This window comes from Durio zibethinus, chromosome 18 (genome assembly GCF_047325235.1).
Source record: "Durio zibethinus cultivar Kanyao isolate XHJ-2024 chromosome 18, ASM4732523v1, whole genome shotgun sequence".
NCBI lineage: Eukaryota > Viridiplantae > Streptophyta > Magnoliopsida > Malvales > Malvaceae > Durio > Durio zibethinus.
Window position 1 is genome coordinate 12,351,383 of NC_143179.1, and position 16,397 is coordinate 12,367,779.

At 28.5% G+C, this 16,397-nt stretch overlaps 1 protein-coding gene and 1 pseudogene across 2 annotated transcripts; one reads left to right on the top strand and one right to left on the bottom strand.

Moving 5' to 3' along the window:
* The first annotated feature begins 4,694 nt into the window (after window positions 1-4,694).
* LOC111300555 (uncharacterized) lies at window positions 4,695-6,416 on the top strand. Its single transcript, XM_089747607.1, has 3 exons — window positions 4,695-4,995; window positions 5,264-5,568; window positions 5,656-6,416. The coding sequence occupies exons 1-3, from the start codon at window positions 4,815-4,817 to the stop codon at window positions 6,361-6,363; spliced, it is 1,194 nt and encodes a 397-aa protein (XP_089603733.1). The 5' UTR covers window positions 4,695-4,814; the 3' UTR covers window positions 6,364-6,416.
* A 1,136-nt stretch (window positions 6,417-7,552) lies between these two features.
* LOC111300556 (large ribosomal subunit protein eL34z-like) lies at window positions 7,553-9,345 on the bottom strand (annotated as a pseudogene). The gene is made up of 4 exons (XR_016329885.1): window positions 9,171-9,345; window positions 9,004-9,083; window positions 7,956-8,065; window positions 7,553-7,838 (listed from the first exon to the last, which is right to left on the bottom strand). The product of XR_016329885.1 is annotated as a large ribosomal subunit protein eL34z-like (transcript).
* Window positions 9,346-16,397: the final 7,052 nt, after the last annotated feature.

Consider the following 16,397-nt stretch of genomic DNA (forward strand, 5'->3'; position numbering starts at 1 on the left):
AATAATTAATGCAAGAGACATACTTAAGTTACAAAATATATAAAAACCTACTTAAGTTACAAAAAGTAAAAAATAATCTAAAAATTCTTGAATTGAAAAATATTTATTGACTAAGCAAAATTTATTATCATTACCTTCACGAAAAATAATATTTTATAGCTTAATATTCATATGCACAATTCATGTTATCACCTTTTTACTTGAGAAAAAATGTGTTAATATAAAAGTTAAAAAGGTAAATATTTAAAAATTTAAATATAGTAGCAATAATAATAATTATTCTTTTTACTATATTTTTGTTTCCCACTTTTCATTGAATAAAATATTATAATAAACATAATCTTGCATATTAAAAACCATTATCGAGAAGTTTCATACGTCCAAAAAACAAGTAGTAAGATTAATGACTGTCTAATTATTTGATACCTAAGTATGATATTTGCATAAAACAGGATTTTCACAAAGTTAAACTCAATACATAATGCCAAAAATCTAACGAATGAAATATATATATATTATTTATAAATTATATAAAACTAATTTTTTATTCAATAATTTTTTCTTGGCATAACAAAAAAAAAATATCTCCAAAATTTGTTTTAGTGTTTGATAACTATGATCTTGATAAAAAAAAGTAATTAAAATAATTAGAAAATGTGATGCAAATAAAAAAAAGTTAAAAATAAATAATAAGTTAGAAAATAAAATTAACTCAAAAAAGAATTGAATACCTTAACTTAATTGTAATATTGATCAAACCATTAAAAAAATTAAGAAATTTGCATTTAAAAAATAATATATTTGTAGGATTATTAAATGTAGAAATACATACTTCATATTTAACTTGTAATCAAAGCAAGTTCAATCGAGCAAATATTAAAAGATTTTGACAGTATAAATGATATAATAAGTGATGTTAATTTGTTTGAATTTTTTTAAAATTCCAAATATTAAAAGATTATGAGAAAATCTATGAAAATATTAAAATTTTCAAATTTAAATGAGATATGTGTATATTATTGGAAATTTTTATTTTAAAAGAAATATATCTAAATTATATTTAATTTGTATGCTTTACATATAATTAATCTAAATATTTAAAGTAATATACATAGAAAAAAGTCAAAAAGTTAGTAAAACTATAATGATTTAATCAAAAAATATTTGATATTTAAAAGTAAGGATTTGAATTTTGGATATGATATATATTGATGATAAAAATTAGTTGAGATTTTTTATGATTTAAGTTAAAGTTTATATAAAATTGAAAAATTGGATAAACTTAATTTTTAAAATTTTAAAATTATTTGATAAATAATTAAAAGTAAATAATTATCTTATATATAGATTGTACAAGTAATCATGCAAAAATGCTTATTTGGTTGTATATTTAAAAACTATATTATGTGTTATCAAAATAGATTGTACACATAAGATTACACTAAAGCAAATCTTATAAGGTATTCTTGTATGTTGTAACATAATATTATATATGGTTGATTTTTTATTTAAATCTTGATAAATTTTAATCCATAAATATATTTAAATAATAATTTTATCTATAGATAATATCTAATCAGGTAAAAATATTTAAATTTTGGTATTTTATACATTTATCTTCTAAATAAAAATATCCAATCAGATAATTACTTGATAATTTTAGAATTAAAAAATTCTATCAAAGTAACCAACATGGCTTATTAGAGTTTAAAAGTTATTTAACAAAGATTTTCTTCTTACTATTATTTAGTTGTGCATTGTGATTTCATTTGCATAAATAAATGCAACAAATTTATTGAGTTTATTTTCTTATTTGTTTTTAAATCATAATAAAAAAAGATATTACCTTAAGTGGGTTCTAATTAAATTTATTATGAATTGAAAAATAGAAAAAAGAAATGTTACAACTGATTTGAAAAAAAAAATCCTACCTGATGGACTGAATAATATATTTAGTGAAATAGTACCTATTATCAGAAAACGCATGTTAATTCCTATAGCAAGAATAAACTAATAAAAAGAGAGATTAAATTAATAGTAAGAAAAATACGTTTAACTTATATGTTTCGTGAGACATTGAAAAAGTTATATAATTAAGAATTACCAACAATGAAGGCTTTCCTAAAGTTGTTATGATATTTATATTTTTTTTTCATATTTTCTTAAAATATTAATATTAAAAGTTTATAACAAATATTGATTTAAATTTAAATTTTATTTTAATTTAGATATATCTAAATCTATTTTTTAAAGCTGGTGGTTTGCTTTTTAAAATTATCTTTATATATAACTACTATATTTAAAAACTAGATATAATGTAAAGATTATTTATTAAAAATATTAAAGATATTAAATAATATTTTAAAAGTTTTGATAAATTTAAATAATCATGTTAAGTGCAAATAAATTGAAAAAGATAAATCACTTTAAAATTGATTTTAAATTGAGATGAGGTGATGTACAGAAGAAAGGAATTTCATTATAATTTAAATTGGTTTTTGATTAAATTTTAAAATTTTATATAATTTAATAATTTTTAAAATATATTTTTAAAATATATTTTTTTATAAATAATTTAAAATTAATAAATATCTTATGTGTCATCATAATAAGAAGTTTTAAAAATTATTTTATATGTTGAAAAAAAAACTGTCCACGTAAGCGTCAATATCAGCAAATACTATATAGTAACTATGTATGTTATAATATAATATATATATATATATGATAATATTTTATAAATATTAAATAATTTAAAATAATTTAAAAAATAATTTAAAAGGTTAGTAACTAAACATAAACGTGTTAAAAAAATAATTTAAAAATATTACTATAAGAAAATTTAGACTGGCCTAATAAGTTATAAAAGGTTAGTGATAGTCAACAACTTTGGTGTGGGATTTTCACATTGGGAACATGATTATGTTTGTGACTTCAATTTTCACATAGAAAGAGAGAATGTGACCCATTTTGCAGGCAACGGGTGGCATACCCAAGGTCAAGGAACAGATAAGAAGGGTTCTTATCGAGGGCTATATTTTGGGGCGATTTAACTAGTTATGACTACCTATTTGGCCATTTGACCAAAGGATCTTCACCTATTTATTAAAGGTTTTATCACTTGTTATATATCCCTCTAGCTGACAATATTGGTTAGCAAACTTAAGCATAGGACAATTATAGTTTAAATTAAGCATTGTACTAGCCTCCCATTATCATTATTATTACATGTTATACATTTTTTCTTAGTGAAAATTCCCATGACTTTGATCAAGCAAAACAGTCAATCAAATGTGGAAATGCTTAGATAACCTAAAATGTTAAAATTAATGGTTTTTAAAAGCCAAATATTAAGTTTAAAGAATCAGTTAACAATGTGATAAGAAAATTTAATCATAAAATGATATTACAATATGATAAAAATCTTTTTTGTCATATTACTAATAAATTATGAACTTTTAATAAATCATATCGATGTGATGTATAAGAGTTCAATTTTTTTTCAATTTAAAATATTGGGTAAAATAGCATTGTTCGAATATAAATATTCAAATGGTTTTTATTTTATGCGATTAACTCAAAATAATTTTTTGGTTGAATGCAATCGCTTCATGTTTGAAACCAGGATAGGGTATTACCAAAAAGGTTTTGAATTTGAGGAATTCCATATTCCAAAGTTCATAAAATCAAGGAGATTGACGCATGTCTTTTTTTTTTTTTTTTTTATAATGAACTTAATGCCAAATTTTCATGATTCTATGTGACTGGCTTCCTTACCAAATGATAATACCAATGTTCATAATTATCAAAGGCCTATAATATTTCTGTTAGAAGAAATTAGTCACACTTTCATGCGCAAAGTTTTAGAAGTTTTGCATTAAATTGCTAGTTATAATTCAGCAAAATGTATTGAAATTGATGTAGAAAAATGTTACTCGCTTTCTAGCAAAGTTGAGTAAAGATTTTTATACCACCCCATTTATTCTATAAGAAAAATGCATGAGCAATCAACTTACCTCGTTGGTCTTTATCAGTAATTCAAGTAGTTGAACTACTAATCTGTTACAGTTTGGTAAACAGTCCAGTGGCATATGGTTGGTGATTTGTTCATATGTGACAGGGAATGAGCAAAGGAATAGAAAGGGCAGTTTTTGAATCAAGGATATCAGAATTAATATTTTTTCCTCAAAAGGGGTCTCAGAGGAATTGTCATAGAATCTCATGGATTTGAAAATAAATTTGAACTTATTGTGATGGTAGTTGGTCCAGCCATGAGTATACGAAACAAAAAACTATTCAAGCAAAGATTAATTGAATAAAAAGAATAGAATAAAAACAAGAGCTGCCCCATGGGATTGGAATAAAGAATTAGATTAATTGGAAGGTTGCTTTGTCACCTTGTCTTTGATTTTTCAGGATAAAAACAAGAGCTGCCCCATGGGATTTCAAGCTGAGGAGGGCGTGAAAACAATTTGATTTCGAAAATTCAAAACAACTGCTGATTTTGTAGTCATACTCAGATCATTGAATTGGATTGAAACAGCTTGATATGGGGTTGAGAATGAAAGGGAGTTCAAATAAAATTCTCACTGCCTTGACTTGAGTTTCCATGAAAATCCATTCTTTAAAGAGAGTTTTCATGGAATTCGTAACTGCTTTAGAGCTTAAGCTCCTATTGTTGCAATCAATAGCTTAATTAGCTTCAAATTTCAGGATTGTGATCGCTATTAGCCCATCGCCTTTTTATTCAGTTTAAACAAATTATTCCAACTTGTGACTCATTATACTCTCTGCAGAGAAATAAGAGAAGTAATATGGATGAGAGGAATGATGTTGATAACGATGAAGATGTGATGCTGCCTGGTTTTCGATTTCATCCAACAGATGAGGAGCTTGTCGGATTTTATCTCAAGAGCAAGATTCAGCAGAGACCTTTGCCCATTGAGCTGATTAAGCAAGTAGACATATATAAATTTGAACCCTGGGATCTCCCAAGTGAGTTTTCATCCTTTCCCTACCTTTTTTTTTTTTTTTAACATATAAGACGTGACAAGGAAACGGTTGCGAGTATCTGGGTTCGATCCCTAAACTTGCTGGATACCACCTCTTTAAGAGTAACTGTATAAACTAACTGACCGTGTTTATCATTTCCATACTTTGTTACATGAATACTTGGTCAGAATTTGGCTTTCCTTTCCTTCTATGGTGATTTACTTCACTCAAATAAAGTATTTTCATCTTTTTTTTTTCGTTCTCCTATAAGCAGACTTAGCAGCTTCAGGGGAGAAAGAGTGGTATTTCTACTGCCCAAGAGACCGTAAATACAGAAATAGTGCGAGGCCTAACAGAGTGACAGGAGCCGGATTTTGGAAGGCAACTGGAACAGACAGGCCTATTTACTCTTCTGATGGCACCAAGTGTCTTGGTTTGAAGAAGTCCCTTGTGTTCTATAGAGGAAGAGCTGCCAAAGGGATTAAAACAGATTGGATGATGCATGAATTTCGGCTACCTTCACTCTCGGACTCAACACCACCAAAGAAGCTCTTAGACAAAAGCCTTCCTGCAAATGTAATGATCTTTGAATCAATTGTCCAATGTTTTCTCTAATCAGGAACTGTCCAAAAATGAGTTTCTTTAATCTGCCTTGTTCTACAGGATGCATGGGCTATTTGTAGGATATTCAAAAAGACCAATTCCATAGCTCAAAGAGCTCTTTCTCACTCTTGGATATCCTCATTTCCAGAGACTGCAGCATCTGATATAATCTACCAAGGTGCACCTTGCACTCAGTTCAATTCAGAGAACATTTCTTGCACAACCGAAATTGGATCAGCAATACAGTTATGCAGCAATGGTGAACTAAAACAAGGCTCCACTGCCAGCTTTTTTGCTCTAGATATTCCCTCTTATAAGTCATTCAATACTACAGTCCAGAAGCCATCTCCATTTCCTGCTTCCAATGGAGACCTTCACAACAACTGCATGTTTTCACAGCTTGACATGACTGGATCCCCCAAGTGTACAGTTGATGCTGCTTCCATCCTACTGAGCCCACACTTGATCACTGATGTTACCAAGGTGTCTGAGAGTATAGATTTCGGAGGGCAACAACAACAATACAGTGGCTTCTTAATCAGCTGGCCCCAAGATATGCAAGGCAATGCAGGTGTAGGAGAAAATGAAGAGGGCACAAGGAATGCAACCCCAGAAGATAACCATTGGGGGACTATCCAATCAATGGGCTTTCCTTTCAGCTTATCTCCAAATGTGCCAGATTCATGGAAGCCTAATCTACCATGGGATTCACCTCAATGTCCAAGTGAGATTTCCACTACTTATTCAACTAACAAATGCCATACTTAAGACAGCTATCTACTGGTTTTGGAGTATTAAGTTGGGCTAGTATGAGCGCCACACCGGTTTACAGTATTATTGTGCATTTTTCACATGTTCCTGTTGTATATATTACAAAAGAAGATGTTTTCTTAAATAGTTTAATGAAAACGAAGTTCTAAATTCATATAATGTGTATTTGCGTTAAAAGAATAAATACAAATAAACTTTGGAATGAAAAAGGACGGATTAGACAATTGCTTTTTGGCTAGCAGTCACACTTGTTTGAAATTTTGTCTAAGACAATCAAATACTCGAGAAAGATAATTGACTTCCCTAATGAAATTTATGTTGTGTGTAAAAAATTACCTAAAGCAGCTTTTTTGAAAGATTTTACAATTTGTGTGAAAAGCGAATTGAAACAATTGAATACTTTAAGGTAATCAACTTTCTGTAGAGTCTTACATTTTGTGTAAAAATATATCCAGAATTCCAGACCAATGGAATTTCATTATCGTGTAATCGAATATCTTTTTTGAAAAATAAAAAATCAATCCGTTGTACATAATGCTTCATTCCAAAAATGACGATTTTCATTTAAAATATACCTATTCATGAAAAGGTAATTCAGATGCTGAATGAAAGTTATAAATACGTCTATTACCGTTTATTCAAACAACTTTTCATCAAATTACTTGAAGAATCAAACCATTCTCAGTCAGCCTCTTTTCCTGATTTTTTTTTTTTTTTGGTTTAAAAAGAATTTTAAGTGCACCGCCATTCTTCTATAATTTATCTTCATTTCTTTTCTTTGATTGATTAATTTGCCATCATCAAATATAAGGATAATAATCTTCTTTCAAATTCTAATTAGATTATGCTCTTATTCTTTTACCTTCCTCGCCCTTGTTCGAATAACAGCATCAAAACGATAAAATTTCCATTTATCCGCATCCTATTCCCTATCTCTTTATATTATTATGATGTGAGAAAACTATTCTATATGGTCCTCTGAAGCATCAAAGTAACAAGCTTGTTCCCGTTAGTATCAACATTCTAGCTTTAGAAACCTGCTCAACAAACAGTTACACTGTTCCCCTTCGTATGAACATTTTCACCAGACCAAAAAACCACACCAATCCAGTTGACGCTTTAAGAAATCTTTTGAACAGCCATTTTTGAAAAAGAATAACGAAAGCTAAACAAGGGTAAGGTCAAATAAAAAGAAACCAACTCAACATAAACCATCATTAAAACAATAAATTAGCAATTCATTTGTCGTCAAGTGAACAAGCAGCAAACTAATCAGTATTGAACAAACTAAAAAGAAAATACTGAAATTCAGTTCAACATTTCATCATCACCATAATAGCAACCAAAATTTCTCTCAGCTTCACTGACATCTAATTTCCTAGCTCTTTCAGGCTTGCATTTCCTTTGCCTTCTGGATTTTCAGAACCTTCTTCACAATTTTTTGCTCTTCCACCAAGAAGGTTCGAATTATCCTTAGAAAAGATAAAAGGTGGAAAGAAAAGAATCAATTGGCATTAATCACAACCAACAAAGAACAAAATAACATCCATAATCATTTAACAGCTAATGAATAATGCACATAATTATACCTCTCTCTAACAGCACTTCCACACAAAACACCACCATAGGCTCAATTCACAGTCCTGCGGTTCCTAGGCAATCTAGACCTTTTGTGTTCAGCATGTCTCAAGTGAGGGATCTGCATAGAAGTGGTATCAGAAAAACATAAGAGCTAGCTAGATGCATCACAACTTGAAGTCAATCAACAACATGATCACAAAGAACCAGAACAGACTACTTGAACAATGTAACAAAAATGATAGAACATAAAAAATACCATACTTTCTATATGGGTCAAAAAGGTTTTATGTTACATTTTCACTTAATATACAGTAAGCATGCTACTATAAAGTGTCACAGTTTGTATAATGCTTTTGAGTAAAATGCTATACAGGGTTCCACCATATACAAACGTGCAATGTTAGGGATTATCGAAAATTATCACCAATTCCTAAACGTTTTGATGAATACATCTTTATTTTAGGATTTGAAACCATCAAAACTAGATCTGACAATTTTAGGCACCACACAAAAAAGATTAAAAAAAAAAAGTTATACAATTTAAAATTGACAAAAACTATATACGAATTTGGCAAAAAAAAAAAAAAACACATGTTTCGTGTTTGATGTGCTAACTCGAATTGTGACATAGCAATTCTCATGTTTTAAGCATGTGATACAAACACAACACAGGAATTGCCAAGTCTAGTCAAAACAAGCTACTTTGCATACCATACTATCACCATCAACACTAAGTTCAAATAAAAGTAGAAATACACAAAACAACTAAAGATCATTATTCCCCATTCTAAAACTCTTAGATCTAAAAGTAGTGTGAAAAGTATCGAAATCTAAACTTAATTTGGAAAATAAAATTCATTAAGCAAACACAAAAAAGAAAACAAACAGAGAAAATTCGTTGTTTTTATCATCAAATCATCATTTCCTCAATCAAATAAACAAAAAGGGTACCTACATTTCATATTCATTGATCAACCCAACAATAAAAACTCAAAATTCCAAAACATAAATCCAACTTTAACCAAACAAAATAAAAAAGAAAAGAAAATAACTTACACCTTGAATTCTCGTTGCAGTAACAGGACACTTAGGCCCACTTGCTCTCTTCTTAGTAGTCTGATAAACCAATTTCCCACCTTAAGAACAACATTATTTTCATAAAAATGATGACAAAAACAACAAAGCACCAAAAGAAGTATCGTTTTGGAGACTTCAAGACTTACCAGGGGTCTTAACAACCCGGTGTTGGTTCGATTTGGTAGCATAGCTATGGCGAGTCCGATAAGTGAGTCTTTGAACCATTTTTCTGGGGTCCTTTAAGCATTGGGTTTTGTTTTCTCTGCTCTGTTTTTGGCAAGAGAAGCTGCAGACAGAGCACAGACCCAAGGGTTTAGCATGGGAGAAGAGAATATATAAATACGGATTCTTTTGGATGGAAGCCCTAGATCGGACGGTTCAAATTAGGCTTTTTTTGTTTATCAACGGTTTATATCATGCACATATGTTTTTTTATTTATAAAAATAAAATAATTGAATTATTTTCTGTTTTATTTTATTTAAAGTAATCATAAATTAAATTTTGTCACTGAAAAACCTAATATTCTATTAATAAATTAAATTTTATCATAAAAAATTTGATATTTTATCAATAAATTAAATGACCGCTGACAATTCATTTTTTTCTAATTTAATCGTTTATTTGAATATTTAATAAGCATTGAATTTTTTCTCTATTAAATGAATTTGGTTGGAGATAATACATTTTTCTCAAAACCTAAATTTAGATTCAAATAGTTAAAAGTATTCTTAATACTTTAATTTTATACTAAATTTATTTAATTTTATTAATTAAGAGAAATTATCAACTCTTAATATTTTAATTTTTATATTTAATTTGTTCAATTTTATTGATTAAAAAAATTATCAAATACATTAATAATGAAATTTTTTAACCATACAAATAAAGTTAAGATAATAACATATGTTTATTAATGTATGTTTTAAAAAAAAGTAAAACATGTATTTTCTTTTTAATATCATTTGTAAAATTAAAAAACTTCATTATTAATATATTAAATAATTTATCATTGATTAGTAGTATATTAGAATCTATCTTTTTTTTTAAAAAATATAGGTGATAATTATTTGGGATCCTAATTTTCATTTTATAAATCATAATCCCAAAAAAAAAAAATTTATTATTTCCCTTTTTTGTAAATTTGGAATCCTAGAAATGAACAACCCACGATCTAATTGAAGGTGTTACATAATTAAATCTCTCCCACCAAAAACAATCTCTGCACAAAGTCAGCTTCACACGATAAGAAGAACACAATTTTCTTTTTGCTACATTAATACTTTGAAGATTCATGTTCATGGGCATGAAATTAAAAGGAGTACAAGGAAGAAGAAAGGACAAAATCATGATTTTTTTGACAAAAATTTTCAGTTCAAGCCAAAAGAGATAAAATACAATGATAAAGACTTTATTTAACGACAACAAGCAAACACAAATTGGGGACCTCATCTTTCCTTGTGCTAGGCTGTAATTTCTTGTAACAAAATGTTAAAAGAGTTTTAATATTTACTTACCTTGCTGCTTTGCCATTATTATGAGTTTAATTTTTGGTACACTAGCTTTAATATTTAGAACTTGATGTTACAGGCCTCCCAAGAAACCTAAATTCAATACAGCTTTCTAAACCAATCTTACAGTATTGAATTAATCTAATTTTAACAACCTAAATCAATTATAACCCTAAAAGATTAATCAATAAAGAATTTAGCTAACTTTAATTTTAAAGATTTCACTACAACAAAATGGTGTATTAACGGCAATTTTATAGCGGTCTTTCACTTACAAACGCCGTTAGTTTTCATATTTTTATAAAACTTCGGGCATTTATTATCCAAACGCCACTAAATATTTAAATAGCGGTATTATTACTTATAAATGCCACCCAAAACTTGATATTAGAATTGTTTCTCGACTAAAACGCATTGAATATTTTTTATTAAAAATATCAGTGAATAGTTAAGGCATATTTTTTATAGACAATGCCTTCAACAATCACGTCATAAAAAATTATATGAGATTAATAAAGACGTTGTTTACAAGAAACGCCTTTAATATTTGGACCAAAAATTTTCCCAAGATTATTAAATTTATTTTCTTCATAAGTACATTCAATATTAAGCTTATCAAATTATTTGGATTGTACGGATATTTACCATAAGGTTGTTGGTTCGATCCGTCTTTTAGCCTTTTTTTGGGTTTAGGCACAGATTATTTGTTATTAATTATTCTAGGGGTTTTCTTAGCAAAAATGCCTTCACTAATTGCTTTAAAAAAATTTTCATAGAATATTGAAGGTGTTTTTCGTGAAGAGACACCCTTAATAATCGATAGAAAAAATATGGAGTCAATTCTTAAAGGCGTTTTTGATCGAACTAACCTTTTATAATCCAATCAGTAAATTTTTAAAAAAAATTTTAAGATGGTTTTGTAAGAAACGCCTTCAATATTTCATAGACAAAACTTGGATAGGATGATTGAAGGCGTTTTTGGCTCGAAATGCCTTTAATATTCCCAATGATAAATTTTAGTGGTCGAATTTTTGAATGCGACTATATCCAAAAACATCTTCTTAAATATTTTGTTATGGATTATTGAAGGTGTTACCAGTAGAAAAACGTCATTCGTAATCCATTCAATTAATTTTTAATTGGTATTATTAAATGCGTTTTTTGTCAAAAATACCTTTAATATTCCAAACAATAATTTTCTGGGAGGATTATTGAAGACGATTTTGATAAAAAAAACGCCTTCAATGTTTTTTGTTAGGGGTGATTGAAGGTGTTTTCTTGCTAAAAATACCTTCATTAATCGTATCAATGAAACATAATTGATACTTTATATGTGAAGTCAGTTGAAGGTTTATACCCAGAAAAACGTTTGCTGTCAATTATATATTTATGCCCAAAAAAATATTTGGTTTATATATCTGATACTATGAATTACATTTTGAAATTTGCATAATGAACATTGTTGTATTTCAAAAAATGGACCACACATCTGAAATTAAAACTGATAACGTTGCCATATTAATATACTTTTATGAAATAATCATACTCAGTAATTTATTAAGTACACATAGTGTATTCATATTAAATATAACAATAATATTAAACCAATACCCCCAATGTACAAACTTAAAGTTTCCATTCAATATGGCATGTTAAAAATATTATAACAATTTATTTCATATATATTTACATTCAACCAATAATATCTAACCTGAAGGTTTATCAACATTGATAACCTGAAGGTTTATGAAATTTATACTAACCTTGAATGGTATGATCATAAAATCATGTAACACTATCTCCTACATAAAACGAAGGACATAATATCCACATTCAATATTACTGGGTTGATGAGGTACCTAAAAATTAAATTGAGTCGGTTTAGAAAATATTTATCTAAACAAACTCAGCATTAAAAAAATAAATTTGACATTTACCAATAATGACACCCATTTTGGTTTCTCTATCTTCTTATTGAATGCAAATATTATCCTAAATTGAAAAGAAAAAAAATTAGTGGGAACATAAATAAAATTTCTTATGAAGAAACATAACATATATAATATAATAAAGTATTGTAATACCTCTTTATAAAAGTTTGAATATCAGGGTTAGGCATCATTGTTGGATTAACTGAATTAAGAAAGTATAGTGTTAAGGATTTGGTATCAATCACAATAAGCACCCAATGATGATTGCAAAATAATAATAATGATATACTCAAATACGCATCAGATTATAGAATGGAGTAGGTTGAAGTAATTAAGATTGGAATATAGCTTACTGCGTATCATATGAGACCAAATAATAATCAGTTGATCTTTTCATACATAAGATCACATGATTAGCACGATACACGACTGTGCTACTCTGCTCACTAATGAAGTTGGGGTCAATGAATCTAAATATGTTCGTCAACTATCTCCCCTTCAACTTTTTATATAGGAAGTTACACGATAACAATCAACACTGCTAGTTAGTATTACACCCTGATACTAACTTACTACATATTGAATGTGCATATTTGTATTTATAAGCTAACCTCATATAAGCAACGATTTCAACAGCTAATAATTCATCAATTTCACAAAACCTTATCCGCACTAATGAAAGAAAATGATTGTTTATCAAATAAGTCTTCCTCAGATTCAATGGATATGAAGTTTCTGCTGGTACAATTCTCTAGTGAATATTTTGTTAACTCATCCATGGAAGCCTGGACAAGAGTCAGACTTTGAGTCTAAACATCCTCATACAATATTTAATGAAATATAAGTATTAAAACCAAATCAATCAATATAATAAACAAATTAATATTCAAATTATAAATAATATCATACTTCTTGGGTGGTAGCGGATGATGGGATGGCTTCTTTACTTGAAATGGAAGCTTCTCGTATGAGGACGATGCTATCGGGTGGGGTATTGGCATAACCTACTGCATTACATGGACTCCAAAGTAACGAGTTTTTGCTATTAGTCATTGAAGTATTGCTCCTGGTCATTAATTTGTTACTGCTGTTGCTCAATTATTGCTTCATATTGTGCATTTCTTATTCATGAAGTTTTGGTTGTTTACCAAAATACGTTGATGGCTAGATAAATTTACCAACCCCACGAACCCGACCAAACATTTCTTTAGCGCCTAATGCTAAAAAAAAAGGATCTTCGCCATACTGGGTTGCCAGTTCACTAGATTTTACTTTGGTAGCATAATCATCCTAAAGACAATAATAAGTTGGGCTGTTAGAGCAAATCTACACAAGGTAGTATACATTCATGCATACAACCATAATGCCAATCATATATTATATCAAAAAAACAGTTATACATACAATCTTTTTTGTCATTTTCTTGGTTGCTTCATCTGTGAAGGATCCATCCTTCCATAGATGTCCTTGTTTCCAGACATCCCATTTGAAAACTTTTGTTTTGAGCTCAATGATTTCTATTAAATTATCGCAATAAAAGAATTAGAATGTATGAAATGAATATTCATAAATATTCATTAATGAGTATAAAACAAGTGTGCGAATACATACAAGCTCATATTTCACATTTGCGTATCCTTTTCTTATTGTCTGATGGTGATATTGCTGTTTGACCTGAATGTCCCGATATTGTTATTTGATTTTCTACAAAATCAAGAAATTACGTTAATCATATATGAAAATGAAAGGCTATATTGTATAAAGACTTATAAACTTGGACTAATTTGGTAATGGGTTTGTGTACCGAAAAATCTTTTGAAAGCTAATATTGAACAAAATTTGTCCAATCTTCAACACTTATGACATTTGCATATGCCGTAGTGGTACAGCTAAAACATCACCTTTACCAGCTACCAGTAAAATATATTGAGTTGTCAATCTACTTTTAAAGTCTCTGAAAGCTTTTCCAATAGATTGCAACATAATCTTTTGACACTCAATTAGGACGTCGAACCGTACCTAAATAAGTTAACACAAATATTATCAACACATTGAATTTCAATTAAATGATCATATAACAAATTTTACGAAATAGTTGAATAAACATACCAAAATGGACTACCATATATCATCCTTTAGATCATTAGAAACTTGTCATCAATCGGTGCACATAATTGAAATCCTCCAAAGGATGATGGGTCCAATATGGGTAGCTATCTTGGCAGCTTCTTCTGATACAGGCTATCCACTTTGATTGAAGTCAACATAAATTTTTGTGTCAGTCACTCTGATTTGTTTATTTAGGCCCATTTCCTTTCTTTTTTGGCCTACACTTCTTTCTTCTGTATGTTCATTAAAAGGAGAATGATATTGTTCGGAGTCTATATTACTTGCAATATTGATCATAATTATACGAATAACATAATATGATCCTCTAAATTGATCATTGTACTTAATTTAATACAACCAATACTATACTATGTTCAAAAACAACATTTAGCATACCATTCAACAATGTGCTCATACACACCCTTCAGCTAACCATTCAGAAACACCATTCAGCTCCCCAATTTCATTCAAACCCATTTAGCAAAATAATATCAGACAATAAGGTTCAGCAAACCATTCAGCATGAAATATTATTCAAACCCCTAATATCATACAATACCATTCAGTAATACAATAAATATAAGTAAACAAGATTTAGCAAACCATAATATTTAATGCGTACTACATATAAACAGCATACTTGCAATATGAATAGAATCTTGGACGACTATGCTGATGCTGATGTTATGAAAATATATAAACGCATATGTCAATATTAAGGATCTGAAAAAACAAAAATTCTCTATTAAATATTGTAAATAATACAGTAAACTAAAAAAAAAGACTTACCAGTTAAAATAGAGGTTCATAACGGTGATTTATTGAAGGTCAGTGGCAACGAATGGGAGAAAGAAAGCAATGGTCTATTAGAAATATGTTTAAAGATTTGGTTTGTTTGGTTGAATAACGCAGCTTTTAATCGTTCTGTGTACTAGCCCTCTATAAATTCTTATGTTCAAAGCAGGGAAATGAATATAAAATTAATTATTAAAGGCATTTTCATGGAACAACGCCTTCAATAATCACCTAAAAATTTTATTAGAGATTATTGAAGGTGTTTTTTACAAAAAAGACGCCTTTAATTATTAGCCTTTTAAAATTGTCCAACCAACTTATTAAAGGCGTATTTTATAAAAAAAAATACCTTTTTTAATTCTTAAAAATTATAAAAGGTGTTTTCAGTAAAAAATCATCTTCAATAATTATGGATTTCCAAAGTTTATAACAAATTATTGAAGGTGTGTCATAATAAAAGACGCATTTAATAATTCGAAAAAATTTTCTTAGGAAAATTATTAAAGGCATTGTTATTTGTAACCGCCTTCAATAATTATATACAAACTATGATAAAAATTATTAAAGGCATCTTTCTTGGATATAAGCTTTTAATAACAGTGTTAAAATTTGTGTGACGGTATATAGAAGGTATTTTACAGTAGAAGACACCTTTAATAATTCCCAAAATATTTAGTGAGAAAATTTTGAAGACGTCTGTTATTAACAAATGCCTTCAATAATGGATTACTAAGTTTAAAGGTATATTGAAGGTATCTTTTTTAATAAACGCCTTCCATTACCATCGTGGTATATTGAAGGTGTGTCATAATAAAAGACGCCTTTAATAATTTGAAAAAAATTTTTTAGGAAAATTATTGAAGGCGTTGATATTTGTAACCGCCTTCAGTAATTATTTATAAACTGTGATAGAAACTATTAAAGGCATCTTTCTTGGATATACGCCTTCAACAATAGTGTTAGAATTTGTGTGACGGTATATAAAAGGCATTTTACAGTAGAAGAGCCTTCAATAATTCTCAAAATATT

What these genes read in the sequence shown, in the direction of transcription:
- LOC111300555 (XM_089747607.1), top strand. Translation starts at nt 4,815, where the DNA reads ATGGATGAGAGGAATGATGTTGATAACGATGAAGATGTGATGCTGCCT. An exon ending in TGAACCCTGGGATCTCCCAA is followed by an intron (nt 4,996 to 5,263) that starts GTGAGTTTTCAT and finishes TTCTCCTATAAG; the next exon opens with CAGACTTAGCAGCTTCAGGG. An exon ending in ACAAAAGCCTTCCTGCAAAT is followed by an intron (nt 5,569 to 5,655) that starts GTAATGATCTTT and finishes CTTGTTCTACAG; the next exon opens with GATGCATGGGCTATTTGTAG.